At 39.3% G+C, this 21653-nt stretch overlaps 1 protein-coding gene across 1 annotated transcript in view; it reads left to right on the forward strand.

The window, feature by feature from the left end:
• The window catches only part of CERS3 (ceramide synthase 3), a 129447-nt gene that overhangs the window by 19340 nt on the left and 88454 nt on the right, over positions 1-21653 (forward strand). Inside the window, exon 4 of the mRNA XM_030931779.1 lies at positions 15488-15661. Within this exon, the coding sequence (XP_030787639.1) occupies positions 15489-15661 (173 nt within the window). The 5' untranslated portion in view covers position 15488. The remainder of the gene's footprint in view (positions 1-15487; positions 15662-21653) is intronic.

Consider the following 21653-nt stretch of genomic DNA (forward strand, 5'->3'; position numbering starts at 1 on the left):
ATATTGCTCTGACTTTTCTCGTGATTTCAGAGTCTGAAAAGAAAGCAGTTGAGACTGTATTTGGGGGATGTTTTTCTGCACTCCTTCACCATTTCCCTGCCTCTCCTGTAGGCACTCATACCCGCTGCACCCCACCCTCCTCCAAGAACTACTAGAATCTTTGTCATCCTGTTCTTTTCCAAGGGGTGCTTTATCTTGCGGGGGCTGTACAACAGGAAATGCTGACTGCAAACATTACATAACAAAAACTTATTTTAAAATATTAAAATTTGGAGCTTGCTTCATCGGCGTACCTTAGTAACCCCAAATCCTTTCCTAAAAGTGACCCAGCTTCCTCTTTATCTGTGGGCGAGAGACAGATGTTCCAAATTCCTTTTTGATCAAGAGGTGGCCTCACACCCTCCTCTAGGTCCTACTCTTTTTCATAAAATGATTCCTTTGGTGGCACTGCCCAAGCAAGTTTTATGAGGTAAGAAATCCTGCTGTCACTGAGGAAATGAGTCAACCTGCAAGTGACACTATCCCTCAGAAAAGCCACTCCCCCACCAACACTTGGTCAGGCTGACCTAAACCCTGATCAGGGTATTGTAGGAAAGGAGGGACTGCTGGCTGGCCATCGTGCCACTTGGAAGGCACAGTGCCATTGATGAGGAAATGTAAATAGTGACTGCAGTACCAATGCCAACAGTATATCAGGCACTTGCCATGTGCCAGGCATTACATTAGGTAATTGAGACACATGATGTATTTTATTTAATCCTAATGTAGAACTTACAAAATAAACATAAAATGTTGTGTCTATTTTTACAGACTGACTTGCCCAAGATCCCTTAGCTATTCAGTGACAGGACTGACCTTCAAACTGGGCTTCCTGACTCCAGAACCACAGTTTTAAGTTTTCAGGCTTTGTGAGGAATTCAGGGCTTAGAAAACATCGCTTGCTCTAAGCCATGTAGTTGGAAAGTGGTGAAAATGGCATTCAGATTCCCAAACTCCTTTTATTAGCAAGTCACTAGGTCCTGGGTTCTCACATGTCCTGTCCTGGAAATCCTACTCCCGTTTGCTGGGGTTGGGAGGGAAATCTGGGCATTCTCCCGGGTAAGGCCCATCTTTGGAAAGCTTGGAACCACCTGACACTGCAACACAGACTCTCCAGGACCTGTCCCTGGGTATTTTACTCAGCACAGTTGGTACCCATTATGTGGGCTTTCCTTACTGAAAGATGGCTGTGAAACCAGTTATCTTTATCCAGTAGTGAGAGAGATAAGAACATGATGGGGGAGGAGGCTATGAAGCCATAGGAAGTTCTCCCATTTCTCTCTCTGAGGAATCTTTTAAAACTTAGTATTTAATTTTATTGTTTAAACCATCCTGACATCTGATTCTTTCCTGTGCCTAGTAGGGGAGGATAATAAGATGAGGTTACTACTTAACACTTACCCAGCTTTGTGGGTTACTGTGTTCAGGTACGTCTGTATACCTAATCTCCCTTAGTCCCATGACAGGTCTTTGCGGTAGGTGGAATTAACCCCATTTAACAAGCCAGTAAACAAAGATTCAGAGAGATTGAGTTGCCTGAGATCACTCAGCTACTAAGTGACAGGACTGGCCCTCAAACCAGGTTTCCTGACTGTAGAGCCACCGTTCTCTTGAAAGATTTTAGGCTCTATGCAAGACTTATAGCTGCTTGTGGTATGTGAAGTGCTGCATTCACTCATTTTTGTTTGTTATTTTTATTGTATTCATCAATTGCCAGCTTGCAATTTGTATAACGGCCTCACCCACCCCTTTCTAACTGGATAAGGTGACGGGAAGCCAGTGCAGCACCCTTGAGTGGCACACAGGAGGTCTTTGCAGACACTAAGGCAATCCTTTAGTCCCTCAAATGGGAAAACTGAGACAGAACCAGGTGACTCACCTTAGGCCCTTTGTGACTCACTGGCAGCAGTTTCCCAATTCCTTTGCTCTGGCCTGGACCAGTCACTTGTGCCCGACACTAATAACAGGGTAATTTGTGAGGCACGATGTGTTCTCCAGGCAAGGGAGGAGAAGGTGGTCAGTGGAGAGGAGCAAGATGTTTACCAGCAATTGGAAAGGAAATGCTGACAGGATGCTACTTGGATTAACATTTCTTAATGTTGCAACACCATTGCCTACTTACCCAGCCACCAATTTACATTTTAGATTCCTAAAGTGAACCATCAAAAGGTGGGGAGGGGAGTTCTACCTTTGGAAACAGAACTATCAATCTTATAGTGTTCCTCCCCATCACCTTGGATCCCTTTTTTTGGAACCCTAAGATTTACATTCTTCTAAGACATTTCTGTAACTTTGCTTTACACCCCTCTGATTTCAGTTATACTTGTTTTTTCTGCAAATTCCTATCCACATTACCAGTCTAAGTCAACTTCCTGGCTCACTTACCACCCTGGGTCCTGAGTGGGCCTTTGATAATCTCTGTCGAGGTAATGATCAGGCCAAGACGAGCCTGAGCAGATTAAGGTGAAGGGGCCTTGGGAGAATTACATTTTGGTGAGCACTGCCTCCTGGAAAGCCATGTGCTATTGTGTCTTTATTACCTCCACACTGTAAAGTCAATTTACAGGTAGATTTCAAGAGCCTGTCTTCCTACTGACTAAGGGAGTACACTTTGTATTTTCTCTGAAGTTGTTAAAATCCAAAAGATTCCAGTAGTTAGCTGTTTGTGTGAGTAAAATGGCTGTGATAAGTTTTTATTTAGGTAGCAAACTTGCCTTACTTCAAATCAGTTTAATCCACATATTATCTGTGTGAAGGCATTAGCTTTTGTATATGAAACATTTACTATAAAAAATTAGCCTCTTAAAATATTAATGTGAAACAAATCATCATTTGGTCAGGGGGAACTAAGTGTGTATTGGAAAAACACTGGCTTTCCTGGCTTTACTCAGATAAAGCAATTTTATTTCCCTGGGACTCAGTTTCGTCATATTTATAGCATTGGGCTAGATGTTGCATGATTTTTAGAATAAAATTTGCTTTCACTGATTTGAATAATCAAATAAGAAAACAATGATACATTTTCCTAATGTTGAATCAGTAGTAACAATATTTTAAAAGTTTAAGCCACCCAGAATTTATCATTTTAGTATACCAATTATTTTTTATGTTTCTTTCTAGTTTTTATTTTTATACCCACACACATACATATGATATGTATAAAATAGTATCATATAATGAGATCATATGCATCATATAATCATAGTATGATATAAATTTGGGTTTTACTTTTTAATATGTCATGGGATTTTTCATGTTGGTACATTTTATAATTTTTAACATTAGCTGGATATTATCTGGAGTAATATTTCAAATGTGCTTAAACATTCTGGTTTTTAAAAACTAGTATTACTAACATTGAAGTGTTATTTATTAATTGTAGCTTTCAAAAATTGTGTTCAGTTTTATGTATATTCCCAGGTACACTTGAACATTTTAGTGACTCCTAAAATTTATTATCTCGTTTCCAAAAGGATACTATCATTTATGTTGCCACCAGTAACAGATGCGTGTAGTTAATTTTACTATATTGTAGTTTGCACTGAATATTATTTTTAAATAACTTCTTCTAACTTAATAAGTGTCAATTACAGAATTTTAGGACCTGGAAGTTTATGTAGTTCCCTTCTTTAGAAGGGCAATTTCATGGTATTTAATAGCTTGACTCCAATTTATCATTTAACAGACATGAAATAAAGCGATTTACAAGCATTTACCCACTTACTCATTCTAACAACCCTGCAGGGAGGTGAGGTACAATGATCAACTCCATCTTGTAGATGGGGAAACTGAGGTCATGCTAGTTGTCCATGGGCACGTGGCTAGTTAAGTGTCAGAACTAAGTTTTAGACCTGAGGAGCCTGGCTCCAAAGTCCATGTGCTTGACCGCTGTGGTATATGTATTGACCACTTACTATTTGTACCTTCTCTATGCCAGGTTATGGAACCTTGGGGGATCTGGGGCTCTGGAAAGCCTAGATGAGGATCTTATAGATGCTTAAATGGAGACTTGAGGATTTAGGAGGAGAGAGTGAGGAGAAGGGGTGAGCAGAGCATTCTAGGCAGAAGGAATGGCTTATGCAAATGCCTCAAGGCTAAAAAAAGAACTCTGACAGTAATTCCAGTACTTTGGAAGGCTGAGGTGGAAGGACTGCTTGAGCCCAGGAGTTTGAGACCAGCCTGTGCAATATATAAGACCTTGTCACTACTAAAAATGAAAAACTAGCAGGGTGTGGTGGTGTACGCCTGTGGTCCCAGCTACTTAGAAGGCTGAGGTGGAAGTATTGCTTGAGCCCAGAAGGTCAAGGCTTCAGTGAGCCATGATCATGCCACTAAACTCCAGCCTGGGTGACAGAGCAAGATCTTATCTCAAAAAAAAAAAAAGTAAAGAAAACAAGAACTTTGCCTTTTGCTTTCAAAGATTAGAAAGCAGACCCCTCACAGTTGCAGTATCACAGACTGAGGGGAAGCGGGGCACAGAAGGACTGGAAAAGTAGGCAGGGGTCCAACCAACCAGGGCCCTCCTGCAAGCATCGCAGTTCCAGGAGAGTGCAGGTAGAGGTAAGATAGGGAGCTGCCTCCAGACAGAGGCGGACTCATTTTGGACAAAAAGCCTCTGACAGAACCTTCCCCAAGTGGAGTTTATTCTGCACACAACAGGAGACAGCAGTAGCTACCTGGAGCATTTCTAAGAATTAATTCATTGGCTCAAGATTTAGGTTAGGAAGGGGCTGATAGATGGCAACCTAGATCACAGTGTATTGTGGAGTTTTATTTCAGAGCCAAGAGAAACACATCTTGAAGAGAAGAGCGTGAGGGGAGAGCTCTGGCCTGAAAGGGAACTTGACCACACACAGATGCCAATTTAATTGGCATTTTTGAGGTTTATTAGTTTTGCTAGGAAAATATCCCAATTATATTTAGTAACAACGAGAAAGTATTGCCCTAGTGGAAAGTGAAAGCTGGTTCATGGAGACATTAATTTAAATTTTGGAATCAGTGGGAGCAGAAGGGCAGAATCACATCATCCTGAAACCTCAAGTCATCACCTAATTTATAAGCACGATAAAGTAAAGCAAACTCTACCAACAGTGATAGGGGGGAAAATGAGAGGGCTCTCCCTTCTCATTTGGGCTTCATAGACCTTTTTTTACTTGCTTAGAATACCCTCAGCCTTTGATATCTAGTATTAGAGTAAGCATATAAAGATGATTGGACTTTTCCATCAAGGCAGACTGGGTCCAGTCAGGGCTAGAATAATGGGAGATTGGCTAGTAACAACTCTGATGAATATTAGACTAGTAGGTATAAGAAGCAGTCACACCTCTGGGATATCAAGCACCCAAGGAAGAGGCTCCCTGCAGGCTGACATGCAGACCCTCTTGAAAGGAGTCTTTATGGTACCAGCGGAACTTGCTGGAAACCAGCCCTCTGGAACTTGCCATAAATCTGCTTTATAGGGTGCTGGGAGAGCTGCTCGTTAGCAGGTATCTCCCCGGAGGCACGGTGCCACAACACCCCCAAGGGAGGTGCTGAAATCTGCTGGCGGCTGGGGGCTGCTGGAGCCCTTCACTGTAAGTGCCCCAGATCACAAAAGCAAAACCCTTTCCTCCCAGCATGTTGCTCCATGACCCTCTTCTGGCAAAGTTTCCTGGCCAGCTGGCAAAGGGAAAATACGTAAAGGGATTGAATCCATTTTCCCAGAGCAGACAAAAAGGATGAGTTTGGAGTTGAGAGGCATTAACTTGACAACTGGCCCAAGCTTCATAAAAGAAGCCCTGTAAGCAGAGCAAAGACTTATGATGCTTCTCTCTAGGGCATGTAACAGAGTATTAACGGAAACCCAGTCTCCCAATGGACTTACGACGGAAAAAGTCCCTGGATTTTTATTTATTTTATTTATTTTTTTGTTTTTTGTTTTTTTTTTTGAGACGGCCTGGATTATTTTTTTTAAATTGAGTTATAGAAGTTCTTTCTATATTCTAGATATAAGTTCTTTATATTGCACATATTTTCTCCCAGTCTGTACTGTGACTTTTTTATTCTCTTAAAGCTGTTGTTTTCTTTGAGATGGAGTCTTGCCCTGTCACCCAGGCTGGAGTGCAGTGGTATAATCTTGGCTCACTACAACCTCCGCCTCCAGGGTTCAAGAGATTCTCCCGCCTCAGCCTCCTGAGTAGCTGGGTTTACAGGTGCCTGCCACCACACCTGGCTAATTTTTGTATTTTTAGTAGAGTGGGGTTTCACCATGTTGGTCAGTCTGATCTCGAACTCCTGACCTCAGGTGATCCACCCACCTCAGCCTCCCAAAGTGCTGGGGTTACAGGCATCAGTCACTGTGCCCAGCCTTTATGGTATCTTTTGATGAGCAGAAGTCTCCATGTTTTACAGTCTACCTGGAAACAACACAAATGATAGCTCTTGTTTACTTATCTTTTCTATTATTTTCTCTGTATTGTTAGAGTCACAGTCTCACCTGTTGTAACAAAGAGAACTCAAAATTCAATGACTAAGATAAAAGTTCATTTCTCTTGCATGTAACAGTACAGATATGAGTGGCCCAGGGCTAATGAGCTAATTGGCTTTAAAAATCACTCCTGTCCTATCAGCTGCATCTCCAGCTATCAGGAAGGCAGAGAGAAACCAGGACATGCAGCTTGGTCTTTAGGGAGATTATGCAAATCAATTCCACCCCTATGTCGTTGACCCAGGCATAGTCACACGTGCCACGTCTGGGGAGGCTGGAGAATACCGCCTCATGGAACAGGCAGCTACATGCCAGGTGTAACTTAGGTGGGGGCTAGGGATATGTGACTAAAAAGAATAAATGGATACTTGGGAGCATCCTGATACCACTTAATGACATCTTTGAGGTGACAGCATATTTTTGTCACAAATATTCTGAATTTTTCTTTTTTTAAAAAGTCTCTAAGTCTACTATGAATTTCTTCCAGGTTTTAAATTAATATAATTGTAAAATTTTGTATAGAAGAATTCCTTAAAATTATTTTTTGTCTTGTAGTAAGTTAATTGCTCCTCTACATTAAAGTATAGGATATTTTTCTTTTTTTTCTCTTCAGTTTTTTTTTTTACAGTTAGAGCCTAAAGCATTTATAGTTTTTTTTTAATGCAGTAACTTAGTCACAGTAAATATCCTTCAAGGTTAAATTGTTCTGTCATTTGCATTATCTTCTTCATGTGAAAACGGTACAATTTTAAATGCATTTAGAATTGGAATTTACAGTGGGCTTGGTCTTAATGGTGTGCACAGGAGGTGCGTAGATGCTAATGTTTTCCTTTGTGTTTTATCTTAAAGTCATACCATTTTTTTTTTTGGCTGGGTTTGTAGAGCTGGTTCCAAAGAAAGCACAAACAGACTAATGTAGATAAACATGTTTACCCAACCCTTTAACCAAATTTTAAGAATTGTTTTACAACTAACAAAAATGAGGTTGTTTTCAGATCATTGAATCAGATTTTATTTTTGGCTGAAGCATCACTCTTTGATTGTTCAAAAATGCATTCTAGCCCCAGTAAGCTTTACATCCATTCGTTCAGTAAATACTCGTTTGGTGTCTACTGTGTGGCCAGCTCTGAGTAGGCAATAGTGAGCAAGACAGAGAAGGTCCTTCTGTTACAGAGCTGACTTTCCCTTCACCAGAGAACGATGGTCACCTATAACCTAGCTGGTCACCTGACCTTCAAAAGCTCTTGCCAACTCATATCCTCCAACCATAATAGTACTCAGAGATTGCGAATGTTGACTCAAGCACATCCTTTCACTTTGTCAGTCAGAAAAATACCTTTACTTCAGTTTGACTTGTTTGCCCACCTTGCCATTTCTTGTTACTGCTCTCTGTCTGAGAGAGACCTTCTATTGTGTAGAGATAGTTTCTTGTTGCTCTCCTCTATCTGAGGGATATGTTCTATAGCGATATCTTCTAAGCTGGTATGGAACTTACAGTATGAATAGGATGAATAATTACCAGATGTTGTCCAAAGCCTCATCCTGGATTGGAGTTCTTACATCAGCAAGAGTTAGACTGTCATATTTTTTAAAACTTTACAAAAATGTTGCTTCGAGTAGTGATAAACTTGTGGCCCAGTTAGTTTTATTCCTTCAGTCCTAAGGTGGAATGGAATGGCATCCGTTTGAGGAAGTAGCTCAACAGTCTTCATTTACACATTAGGTTCTATACCTATGAGGTTAGAAAAGAATGACCATGAACCCCCTACATTAGCTACATTGTCTTCTTGGAAACTTTTGGTGGCTGCCAAGTTGAAAATAAGGTTTAAGAATTCCACAGTATTAGCAAAAAACACAGCTGGGGCTGAGATGCCTCATCCGTTCCTATTGCTTCCCTCAAAGTACAAAGAAATAACCACTGGCATTTTTCTTGCAAATATTTCTTATTTAAAAAATAGCCTGAAATATTTTTTATGTAAATAAAATCACAATTTCTTCTGATATTTTTATATGAGTAAAAACTGCAGAACTTAGAGAATGCACAAGGGATGAGAAAAAGAGGCCTTGAGTAGCTGAAGAGAGAAAAAGGAACTGGGAATGACCCAAGGGTAAATAAGTACATTTGCTTCCAAGAGAATTCCAAGCAGAGATACTGAAGAGTTGTTAACAGAGTTTATTTTTAAATTGCCAGAAATTGCTAGAATTGAGTCAAATGACTAAAGATGGGAGATGGGCTAAGAACTTAATGTGGGCATCAGTGGGCTCCTGAGACTGACCAAAAAGTGAGTGACTCACAATCAGGGTCCTTAAATGACAGAATCATTGCTGTGAAGGGTTAAGAATTTTTCACAGCAGTGACCTGTGGAGTTTTAAAAACGCAGATATCTCTCCATCTCAGTATTTTGTAACTGTCCTTTCCATCTAAGTATTGTTGAAGTATTACAATACTTACTTAGTTAACCCAGCACAAATGTATCGGTCTACTCACAGTATAGGTGATATGTTTTTTTCATTCACCAAGCATCTTTTTAAGGGTATTCAGGGAAGCCAGCAGCCTCCTTTACATGGAGAAAAACCACCTTAAGCAGTAACTAAGAGTGTCATTGTCAAGTTTCCAACAGGAAGAGCGGGGCAAAAATGGGAGAGAAAGAAGAAAAAGGGACAAATGAGCAAGTGAGTGCCCATTGTCAGCAAGATGAGGTCAGAGGCTAAACAGAGGGAGAAACTGACAAATGCTGCAGGCTGTGTACTTCTCAGTTATGAATCTTAAAAACAGGTACCTCTGCTACACTTTAGGTTCAGAAAACCAAATTGGAGTCATCAGTTTCTCTAAAGGAGGGTGTGGAAGATGCTGGATGTATGTCAGGGTTCTTGGTTGTAGGCAATAGAATCTACCTCTTTTACCTCTTTCTTAGTACCTTAAATAAAAGACTTCATTGGAGGCGACTCACATCACTGAAGGAAGGCTAGTGGACTAGACTTGGATGACAGTGGAAACCAAGACAATCAGGAAATCGAAGAAGCTGAGAGACCGCGACTATCTTTTTAGCAGCAGTAGTCACGGCCACCGCTGCCTCGGCAGGATGCCATCTGCTGCTACTGCTGGATAGCATTATCTGCTCCAGATTCGGTCCCAAGAAAAGCATCTGAATGACTAGCTGTAAGGTCAGGTCAATGCCAGTAGATGGAGAATGGCCCCCTCTGGCATTCACAGTGGGAAAGGCATCACACTAACTTCGCACATGGTGGCAATTTTCCCTGACTACTATGTGGGCTGGGTGCTGAGCTGGTGGCATGTCCAAAATGACATGTCCAGTACACTAGGATCAGGTAAATGTGACTCTGAAGGATCCCAGAGGTTCTGGCTGTGGGTTGTCATAGGCTGTGGCCTTAGAGCAGCCATGGAGAGGCCATGAGAATGTGACTTGTTTCTTGCTAATAGTCTGAAGTGGCAGAGAGGATTAGAGAAGAGTGACTGTCACAGTCTTCACTTCTTTTGTCTGTTTAGCCTCTGATCTCATCTTGAGGGACGATGAGGCTGCCTGGAGGGGTAGCCTGGACCATTAAAGCCCATGCCCAGAGCTGAAATATTGGCTTATGGAGTCTATGACCACCCTTATTTTCAAGCGGCCATAAGTTGGGAGAGACACTTTTTCAGGAGAGTTCAATTTTACTTTTTAAAGCATACTGTTTTTTTTCTCCCATAAAGTCATGAAATTTAAAGTCATGCTGAAGTCTGAACCTCACTATAGTCTTTATTTCTTTTATTTAGTTTTTGGGGTTCATGGATGCAAGCTTGACTCAGGAGAATTTGGGAGGTAAAACTTAAGCACCATAAATGAAAAACAGGCAGCTGCAGCATGAAATTCAGGATAAGCCATAGATTAAAAGGTATAAAGGTTAAAAGTTGATGAAGCTGAGAAGAAGGCTATCTAACTTTTTAATTTTTTTGGAGGTATAAATTACATACCATGCAATTCACCCATTTAATGTGTGCAATTCAATATTTTTTAGTATATAAACATTTTTGTCACGTTAAAAAGAAACCCTGTATCCATCAGAAGCCACTTCTCATTTTCCCCCATCTATCCCCACTTCTGCTTTACCTCACTAAGGAGCTACTAACCTACTTTGTATCTCTTCCGGACATTTCATGTAAATGGAATCATACAATATGTGGCCTTCTGTGTCTGGCCACTTAGCATCATGCTTTCAAGGGTCATCCATACTGAGCATGAATCTTTTCTATATTTTTCAGTATATGCCTAGGAGTAGAATTACGAAGTCTTATGGCAACTGTATATTTAACCATTTAAGAAACCAACAGCCTGTTTTCCATGGCAGTGGCACTTTGCCACATTCCCACCAGCAGTGTCTGGTTGGGGAGGGGGTCCTGATTTCTTCATACCCCGTCAGCACTTGTGATCTGTTGGATGGCAACTGTGGGTGTGAAGGGTATCGCTGGGTATGGTTGTGACTTCCATTTCTCTCATGGCTGAGACAGAGCATCTTTTCATGCACTTATTGGCCATTTCTATGTTGTCTTTGTTAAAATGCCTATTCAGATCCTTTGCTCATTTTTAAATTGGATTATTTGTCAGTTTTTTTCATTGAGTTGTCAGTGTCCTTTACCTATTCTAACTACAAGTCCCTTCTCAGATATGTGACCTTCAAGTATTTTTTCCATTCTGTGGTTCATCATTGATAGTATCCATTTGTCTATTCTTTCTTTTGTTGCTTGTGCTTTTTGCTTGTTGTTTGTTCGTTTGTTTTGAAACACGGTCTGTCAGACCCTATGGCTCACAAAGACACCCCATAGGCTCACAGAGGAGCTGGCCACCAAATTCTGTCACTCAGGCTAGAGTGCAGTGGCCCCATTTTGGCTTACTGAAACCTCTGCCTCTGGGCTCAAGCAATCCTCCCAACTCAGTATCCTGAGTAACTGAGATTACAGGTGCATGCCACCATGCCCCATGCCTAGCTAATTTTTGTATTTTTTGTAGAAATAGGATCTCACTATGTTGTCCAGGCTGGTCTTGAATTCCTGGGCTCAAGCGATCTGCCCACCCCAGCCTCCCAAGACTATGGATGTATAGGTGTGAGCCATCACACCCAGCCTGCTTGTGCTTTTGAAATATAAGGAGGCTTTGCTTAACTCGAGGTCACAAAGATTTACTCCTATATTTTCTTCTAAGAGTCGCACAATTTTAGCCATTATATTTAGATCTGTGCTTTGTTTTAATTTTGGTGTATGATGTGAAAAATGGGTTCTTAACACTTCTGAAGCTGCAATAATTGATGTTTGGTGGCAGCACATGAAGAAAGAGTGAAGAACGTAGATTTATTGTCTTTCTCAGTTTGGACTACATTTTCCAAGAGGCCATCCTCAACTCTTGAGTTCTTTCCATCTTCCCTAAATATTTTTGGCTGTTGAGTATTAAAGTTGCTATGGCTTTCAACAGATCTTAATTCATTGCTTACATGTAATGCACAAGGAATTGTTTAGAGTGGTAACCCCTACATATCCATGATAAACTATTTGATTAGTTATATTTCACATTACATGAACTAATCTGTACTGCCTTGAGTTGTGTTTTACGGGCGAGCAAGCTGTTTTGTATAACAGTGATTATAATAATACTGGAGGGAAAACCTAACTCAGTGTCATTGCTATTTGTTCCCTGAGTCCTTATCTATTAAATTTGGAGCCAATAAAGTAAGGAACATGCTGAGGCAAACTTCTAGGCAAAAAAAGTATCTTTGCCCTTGCAGGAGTATCTAGTTTTGATGCAGTTGAGGAACACAGACCTGGCATAAGCTTTGCCCATTACAGAGAGACTCTGTGGCCTCGACTGGTTTCTCAAGTCTCTAGGAAGTTTGAACTTTAGCTGGAATTTGACTCAAAGGTTTGTGGATGCTCTTGTTCTGAGATGTTCTGGGCAGGTACTTCAAAATAGATTTCTCTTAATTCCCCTTTTGGTCAGTTATGTCAGAGGGTTCAGGCAACCAAGCTTGAGTCCTCACTTATTTTACCAAACCAACCATGAAAGTTGATCAATTCCTAACAGCTCTGTTACCAGTTCTCACTATACCTTCCTACCCAGATCAAGTCTGACATCCAGGGTCACTCCTTCACCCCTGTCCTTTCTGTAGCTCCAAAGCCTAATTGAGAGGAAATATTCTCTAAGTCTTTGCTGTTGATCTTTGTTCCACCATATTTACACAGTTTTGCAATGGTATAAATAGGATTCACTCCTCCCTCTCAGGGTAGAAATTCTAATAAAAGAATAGTCCATGGAGGCTGGGTGCAGTGGCTCATGCCTGTAATCCCAGCACTTTGGGAGGCCAAGGCCAGCAGATCACCTGAGGTCGGGAGTTCGAGACCAGCCTGACCAACATGGAGAAACCCCTGTCTCTACTAAAAATACAAAATTAGCTGGTCATGGTGGCATATACCTGTAATCCCAGCTACTTGGGAGATGGAGGCAGGAGAATTGCTTGAACCCAGAAGGCAGAGGTTGCAGTGAGCCGAGATCATGCCATTGCACTCCAGCCTGGGCAACAAGAGTGAATCTCTGTCTCAAAAAAAAAAAAAAAAAAAAAAAGAATAGTCCGTGGAAAAGAAGGCAGCCTTTCTCCAGGGGCACAGCCTTGCAGGTGTGGGGGTGACTGGGTTAGCACTTCTCCGAACAGTGGGTAAGAGGTGAGATGAGGTAGGGAATTATCTCACCAGGGTTCAATTCTTGGTTTTGGTGCGAATCTTTCTGAAGGACATTGGGGTCCACACCATGGAATTCTTTCTCATCTCCAGTCAGAAATCTGTCACTTCAGTATTCCCCTCTTGTATCCTACCCTCTGATCTAGTCTTCCCGTTACCCTCGGGCCCGTGGCCTCACTCCCAACACACAGGTCTTTGACCTTCACTCCCTTGAGTTTTCTTGCTTCCCCATCAATCTCACTTCTCTCTGGGGCTCCCTTTATCCTCTACCCGATTTGCATCCCACAAATGACGTTATTCCCTCTGGTCACCACTGCTCTGGCCAAACCTTCTCTCTGCTGACTGTATCTATTGCTGTGAGCTGATTGCTCTCTAGTTGCTCCATCTCCTGAGGTGTGCTTCACGCCACTGCCAGAAGAGCTGCCATGCATGTGCCTGGGTGAGGTGAAGTGGGGAGTGGGCTTGAAATCCAGCCCTCATTCCACTCATCATTTTGGGCTTGGCAGAGCTGTGTCTGCCTAGAGAGAATACCTTCCTCTAATCAGCACAAAGACACCCTGTGGGCTCACAGAGGAGCTGGCTACCAAATTGACCTTTCTAAAATAGCAGACCATCTCATTCCTCTGCATAATACCTTTCAGTGGGTCCTATCAGCTAAATGCCAATCTCCTTAGCATGGAATGCAAGCAAGCCCTCTAAGACCTAGCCTGCTTGTCCCACCAGCATTTTAATGAGGGTGATCATATGATTTATTGTCCAAAGTATTCCTTTCAGAATACTTCTGAAAAGAAGGAAAAGCTATTACTGATTATGACAGGGCAATCCACTACAGTGCCTGGGCACTTATTTGTAACCTACCATTCCACACCTTGCATTCATTCACTGTGGTAGTACCAACCCACTGGTAGTTTTCTATGTATACCTTGTTTTTTTCCAGATTAAGAGGTTTTGACGGAGTTATTTTCACAACCTTGTTGCGAATCTGAGGACATTTTGATTCCTTTTTTTCTGATTAAACATTAAAAGACGAAATCAACACATCCTCAAGTCAAAATCCCAAGTCCAAAATGATCATAGCCTAAACAATGATATTAAAACATATAATTTACATTATTCTATGCTCTGGTTACTTGACTGTGGTATTAATACTTTATTTCTTAGGACTTCTATTCCCTTTTCCCCATTTTCCTACTTTTCCTGGCTTATTTCCACTTATTGTTCAAGATATCTCAAGGATTTTTTCTTACAATTACCTTTCCCTGATATTTCCTGACTGGGCTCAGTGCCCATCGTCTTGTTCCCACAGCAACCTGTATACATTTTTTATCATACCTAAAAAAAAAAAAAATGTGTTGAAATCATCTGTTCAGGCCTGCCTTGCTTACAAGACTATTAGGTCCTCAAGGCAGGAACCCTGTCTTGTTAATTGTTTTATCCTCAGTGCCCAGCACAGCACTTCACAAATAACAGAATCTTAATAAATATTCCTTTACATAGACTAATTTGATTTCCTTGTAATATGAAGTGAAACGTGCCTGCTCCTTATTTCCTGGGGAATTTTTTAGGGTGCTAGTGATGATTTATACCTACTTGGAGCCTTCAGGACGTTAACTTTTGGCATGTTAAAGTTGTAAAGCCTATTTTTTTATACTGTAGAATCATACAAAAAGAAAATACACATGCATAATATTCACATGTTTTGCCGAAAGTGTGAACAGTGATGTGTTAAACTTTAGTTTTTCCATGCCATAAAGATATGAGGGTATAGAAGAGTAATTCTTGTTTAATGCAATGAAGGATCATACAATCCATTAAATAATAATACTCCATTCTTGCCTTATTTTCTTTCTTTTTTTTTTCTTTTTTTGAGATGGAGTCTTGCTCTGTTGCCAGGCTGGAGTACAGTGGCGTGATCTTGGCTCACTGCAAACTCCGCCTCCTGGGATCAAGCGATTCTCCTGCCTCAGCCTCCCGAGTTGCTGGGACTACTGGTGTGCACCACCACACCGGACTAATTTTTGTATTTTTAGTAGAGACAGGGTTTCACCATGTTGGCCAGGATGGTCTTGATCTCTTGACCTCGTGATCTGCCTGCCTCAGTCTCCCAAAGTGCTGATATTGCAGGCATGAGCCACTGTGCTAGGCCTCTTGCCTTATTTTCTAAACTTTCTGGGTTTGGCATTTTGAGCGAAGGTGATTAATGTTATCCTAATGTTAACGTGTTTGTTTTACAAGCCTAATGTCTTCTGTTTCCATTTCTCTAGAATGTTTTGGACATTTAAAGAATGGTTCTGGTTGGAAAGATTCTGGCTTCCTCCAACAATAAAGTGGTCAGATCTTGAGGATCATGATGGACTCGTCTATGTAAAACCTTCTCATTTATACATGACAATTCCATATGCTTTTCTCTTGCTGATTATCAGACGTGTATTTGAAAAGTAAGTAGTACTTTAGTCTTTCCTTCTCATTCCCCCTCTTTGCTCTAACACTAGAATAATACAGTCTTAGGCTTAGTGAGCTCCTTAAAGAATCTGTTGTTCAGAGGTTGTCACTAATGGGCCACAGATTCTTGGGATGAATTAATGTAATCAGATGCACTCCAAATGTTATTTAAAGGCTGAACAACAAAAAATTAGAAACATGGATCCCATTGAGTGCTTTAGTTTTATAACTAAGAAAATCAAGATCAGGAGAGGTTGCAGACCACAGAGCTTCTTTGACAATATGGGAACCCAGTTCATCTTCTACTCTTCCATGGTGTCTGACAATGCATATACATTCCCTGAAAGGTTGGGCTAGAAGAGTCTATGACTCAGGAGGCATTATCATTCTCAAATGCCTATAAAATAACAAAAAATGGCTCATTAAAGACTAAACCAAATATTGCTATATAGTACAGTTTATTTTAAAGGTTTATTTAAAGGTTTAATAGCTGCCTTTCATTCTAAAGTGCAAGGAAATCAAAGAGAAAAACTATCAGTTTGCTTTCTCAGAAAAAGTAAACTTATTTTTTTCTTGATTTAATTTAAATGGATATTATTTCCAGCCTTTTTATTAAAATTGTACTAGTGTTATGATAACAGTAGATAAATGTTCATCTATAATCTCTGTAGTTGACTCTATTTCAAAAAGCTGTTATTAGCACATTAATTCATTTGGAGCAAAGAGAATATTCAAATGTCAAGAGTTGGAAAAACTTGAGACAAAATCTGATAGAGATCATTTTGCCAAGACTAACTGTAATGCGGATCATATGTTTATAACCATTTGCAGGGTTCTTATCTTGAGAGCTAGCTTGACCAACTCTGTTTAATGAACTCTTGAAAAAGTTTTTGTACAACAACAGCTTCACTGGGGCCAATAGTGTGCTATTCCTACTGGGAGGAAGAGAAAGCCCCTGGATACCACTAAACCCTGGCTGAGAACATTTGAAATGTACTTCTTTTCTGACAGTTAATTCTACTTTTTACTCACATATTTGGACGTGTCAAGAATGCATAAATAAAGTAGAACTTCAAAATTAGCAAATTACTATCCTGAAATACTAGCTGTTCTTGCATTGTTTCCGGTGATCTGTGAATTTTGGCATCCAGATCTATTACTTATTTCCATTGCAGATTTCCTACTTTTTGGTGGACAGCTCCATTTTTCACAGTTTGGCCAGGACTGTGAGCCAGAAAAATCTTTAGGTTGCCAAAGCAGCACAGCTGTGGAGGACCAGCTTGTTACGTCCCTGTCTTGGCCTCTCCAACAATAATCAGGAAGGAATCCAACCCTCTCTTAATTCCTAGGACCATTGTTACTTCTTCTCAAGGGATTAACTATAGTCTATATTCTCTATTCTATCTCCTTATAACTTCAGTTCCCAATAACTCACTCTCAGCTTTTTCCATTGTGATGCTACAGAAAACTATGTGTTGCTTCACTATTGCCATATCTCTGTTAATGCCATAGAAGGAAGGAAAATTTAACGGGGAGAGAGGTCATACTTTTTGAAGTATAAGTTTATATTTTTTTCCAGAGCTTTTATATCATTAGTGGGAGATTGAACCACTTATATCATAAATAAAATATCACTTATACCTTACATTTGAATAGGAGTTTATAGTTTAAGAGCTACATAAAATCACAAATGGTGTGGTCTCAGTCTGCAGGTGTGGAAATGAGAGGTAAATGACCTGACCAAGGTCACACAGTTAACATGTAAGGGGCTGGATCTGGGACTTGAACTCCTGAGCTCAGATTTAGGGTTGTTGGGTTTTATTTTCTGACTGTTTCAGTAATTCTTAGACTTTCACAGTGAAAGACTCCTGATGGCAGAAGAGAGTATACAAATGTCTCTTGGGAATACAGAAAGCAAGCTTAAAGAGATAATAGCAAACACAAAAATTTCTGAACTATTTTAAAAATTCATGTAAATATAACCATATGTTTCAGCATATCCTGATAGATTTAACACAAGAAAGCGTCCTTCTTTTGTCCTAGACTGTATTTGTGCTACATCTTCTCATTCTATGAAGTGACCAAGATTTGTAATTTGACTGGTTCATTATTGTCCTTTAGAACTAGCCAAGAACTATTTAAGATCAGAAATTAATGTTTCTTCCTAGAAAATCAAGAAGAGAGAGACAGACAGACGAGAAACAAAGAAGCAGATAATTTGAAAGTAACTGACATTTACTTTGTATTTAAGATTTTCTTTCCTTGAAAGTTTTAGTTTGTGGCTTATGTTTTGTTTTTTGGTTTTTTTGTGTGTGCGTGTGGCTAATGTTTTGATTTTTATTTTGTCCAGACTACTAGTTTCTAATTAGTTTATCTTGTATGCATTCTTTTATGTGTCTGAAGTATGATTTAAAGGAGACCTAAGCTGCTCAAATATCAACACTCGTGTAATAAACACATTATCTCAGAGTAAATCATGGTCCTAGAACAGTCCAAGGCAGTGGTGAAGGTGGTAGAATCAGAAGGTCACATTTTTATTATTGTTGTTACTTAAAAATACACAAATAGATTCCCCACCCTAGCAACATAAGGTCATGATGGGTCAGTATGTCCATCATTCTTTGAAGGAAGGTAGAGTAGCTGGAGTAACCTATCTGTAGCGACTTACATAAATTAAGAAGTATTGTTACTAACTGTCCCAACTGGAAATAGTCTTAAAACATACACATTAGACTTTTTCATCTGAGATCTACTTTGCTCCCAATATTTTGTTCTCACATAAAAGCAAGCAAACAAACAAACAAAAAACCTCTGAAAAATTCTGCTCACAGAACCTCTGAATCCTTAGGAACTGGGAATCAATCTTTGCCAATAGGCTACTGTATCTATTTAGGAGAAGTATTTAAACATAACATGCCTAGTATCTGCCTAGGGATACATTCCTTTTATTCTATTAAAAATATTAAAAATAAAGGGAGATCTGGGATGTCTAGGCTTTTGGCTCCCAGGTAACTGATGGGGTGCTAGACAAAGAGGGGGTTGTCTGGGTGTCTGCGTGGGTTTGTCTGAAGGCTCAATTCTGCAATAGTAGCAAACCTAAGGGACTCATTCCCTGGTAATTAACCTAACTTTGATCCATTTACATGGGAGCAGAAGTTCATTCTTTTTTCTTTCTCTCAGAGTTTTTTTTTCTATTCCATATCAATAAAATGAAAATTTAGGCAAGCTAGCTGGCAAGCTAATCTCTAAGTTTCTTCCTAGGGCTAAGACTTACAATTTCCCTTCTCTCTTCAGTTCCATTTATCAAATATTTACTGTGCTTCTTTCTTCTCTCCTTTTTCAAAATAGATTTTTAATTAAGTGACTATTTGTATTCATCTACACTTTATTAGGTAAAGTGATTGATTTCCTAGATTTATTTGAAACAGAAGGATAGCACTCAGTTAGATGACTATATTTACATCTATACTCTGTTCTGTTAAAAATGTTATTTTCTAGGCCAGGCGCGGTGGGTCGCGCCTGTAATCCCAGCACTTTGGGAGGCTGAGGCAGGCGGATCACGAGGTCAGGAGATCGAGACCATCCTGGTCAACATAGTGAAACCCCGTCTGTACTAAAAATACAAAAAAATTAGCTGGGTGTGGTGGTGAGCGCCTGTAGTCCCAGGTATTCGTGAGACTGAGGCAGGAGAATCGCTTGAACCCAGGAGGCAGAGGTTGCAGTGAGCCGAGATCACACCACTGCACTCCAGCCTGGCGACAGAGTGAGACTTCATCCCAAAAAAAAAAGAAAGTTTTTTTTTTTCTGTGTGTAAGAGGTAGGGATCCAGTAAAACAAAACTCATTATGTCTGTCTTTGAAATTAATGAAGAGGACTGTAGTTCTCTTTCTTGTTTAAATTAATGATTTTAACTGGTATTTATTCCTCATATCAGCAAGGATGCTATGAATGTGTATATTTATCTACGTGCATACTTACCCATATGCTATTTCTCACATGACCCTCTAGAGAAGAATGTTATGCTTCATTTGGCTTTGAGATTAGTTTTGTTCCCTTACTGTATAAATCTTTGGTTTAATTCTATTTTGCTTTCCCCTCCTAATTTCTTCATTTCTAACATTTGAGGAGACAGCACTGAGTGAATATATTGAAAACACTACCCTATGAAACTTTTTCCAGTTTGTGTTGTTCTAATACTGAAAAAAATGGATGTTTTCTCCACTAAAATTTTCCAGCTACTAGGTTGGATAAATGAACTAATTCAATTATTTATCTAAAACCCTGTCATATATCTATATGAGAATATATATATAAGAACATATATATGAGAATATATATATTCTCTCTTTCTCTCTCTATATATATTTATGTACACACATATATATGCTCTCTCTATATATATATGTGTATATATGTCTATATAAGAGCAATCTTGAGTGACTGATGACTTTTTCATTAATTCCCTTTTTTCCCCATGCACTACTCCCATTCCCCTCTCTGCTGTGTTCTGTGTATTTGGTGATCCTTTATTTGTATGACCCAGTAAAACATGTGCTTCATGTACCGGTATCACTTGTTGACATAAATGGTATTGCACTAAGACCTTTTCTTTCTTCTTTTTTAAAATTTAGCACTGTGTTTTATGATCTCTCCACATTGCTCTGTGTACATCTGGTGCATAACTCACTTATTTTTATATGTCTCTGAAATTTAGGGGCCATTTTCACGAGAACTTAATTCATCTGGAAGTTGGACTGGCATACATTTAATCAGATTATCTTAAGAGAGTTTTTATTCAACTTCCATCAATATAAAAGTGAATTTAAGAACTAAATGATCATTCATAAGTAACATTTTCAGCATTTAATTAAACACAAAAATTATCCTTCAGTAAGTCCTAGAATTGACTGACCTGGCAGAAGATAGTGCCTTTGTCAGAACTGAAGGAAGAATAAGGAAATTTCTTTATTTTAAAAATATCTGCTTTATTGAGATTTGATTTACATACAATAAAATTCATCCAAAATTTGATGCATTTGACAAATGTATACAGTCTTGCAACCATTACCACGATTATGATACAGATTTCTGTCAGCTAAAAAATTATCTTATAATGCTTTCAGTTAATACCCTCCCTACCCACTAGCCATCAGCAATCATTAATCTACTTTCTGTCACTATAATTTTGTATTTTCTAGGATTTCCTTTAAATGAAATCATATAGACTATGGTCTTTTGTGTTTGACTTCTTTCATTAAGCTTAATGCTTTTAAGATTTTTTTCATGTTGTTATGTATATCAGTGGTTCCTTTCTATTGCTGAATAGTCTTTCAACATACATATATACTATAACTTATTTATCCTTTAGTTGATGGGAAGAAATTTGTGTTGCATACAGTTTTAGGCTGTTATGAATGAAGTTATTATGAACATTTGAGTACAAGAATTTGTGTGGATATATGCTTTTATTTCTGTTGGTAAGGAGCTAAAACATTTGCTCTGCAAGACAGTGTTAGTGTATATCCCTACAATGGAATATTGTTCTGCAATAAAAAGGAATGCACTACAGATACATGCTATGACATGGATGAACCTCACAAACATTAAGCTCTGTGAAAGAAGTCAAACACAAGTGACCATATATTGTATAATTTCATGTATATTAAATATTCAAAAAGGCAAAGCTATAAAAACAGAAAATACATTAGTGGTTGCCTGGGGCAGGTGCAAGAAGAAACAGAGATTAACAATAGACATGAATGATAGAAATGTTCTAAGGCTGATTCAGTAGTAATGGTTGTACAACTTAGTAAATTTACTAAGAAGTCATTTTATACATTTTTAAAAAATTGTATACTTGAAAATATTGAATTATATGATATGCAAAATACCTTACTAGTTATCTTTTTAGGAAATGTTTCTGTAAATAAAATAGAAAGGCAAGCCACAGACTGGGAGAAATTATATGTAAAAATATATCTGATAAAG

The sequence above is a fragment of the Rhinopithecus roxellana genome, chromosome 5, assembly GCF_007565055.1.
Source record: "Rhinopithecus roxellana isolate Shanxi Qingling chromosome 5, ASM756505v1, whole genome shotgun sequence".
NCBI lineage: Eukaryota > Metazoa > Chordata > Mammalia > Primates > Cercopithecidae > Rhinopithecus > Rhinopithecus roxellana.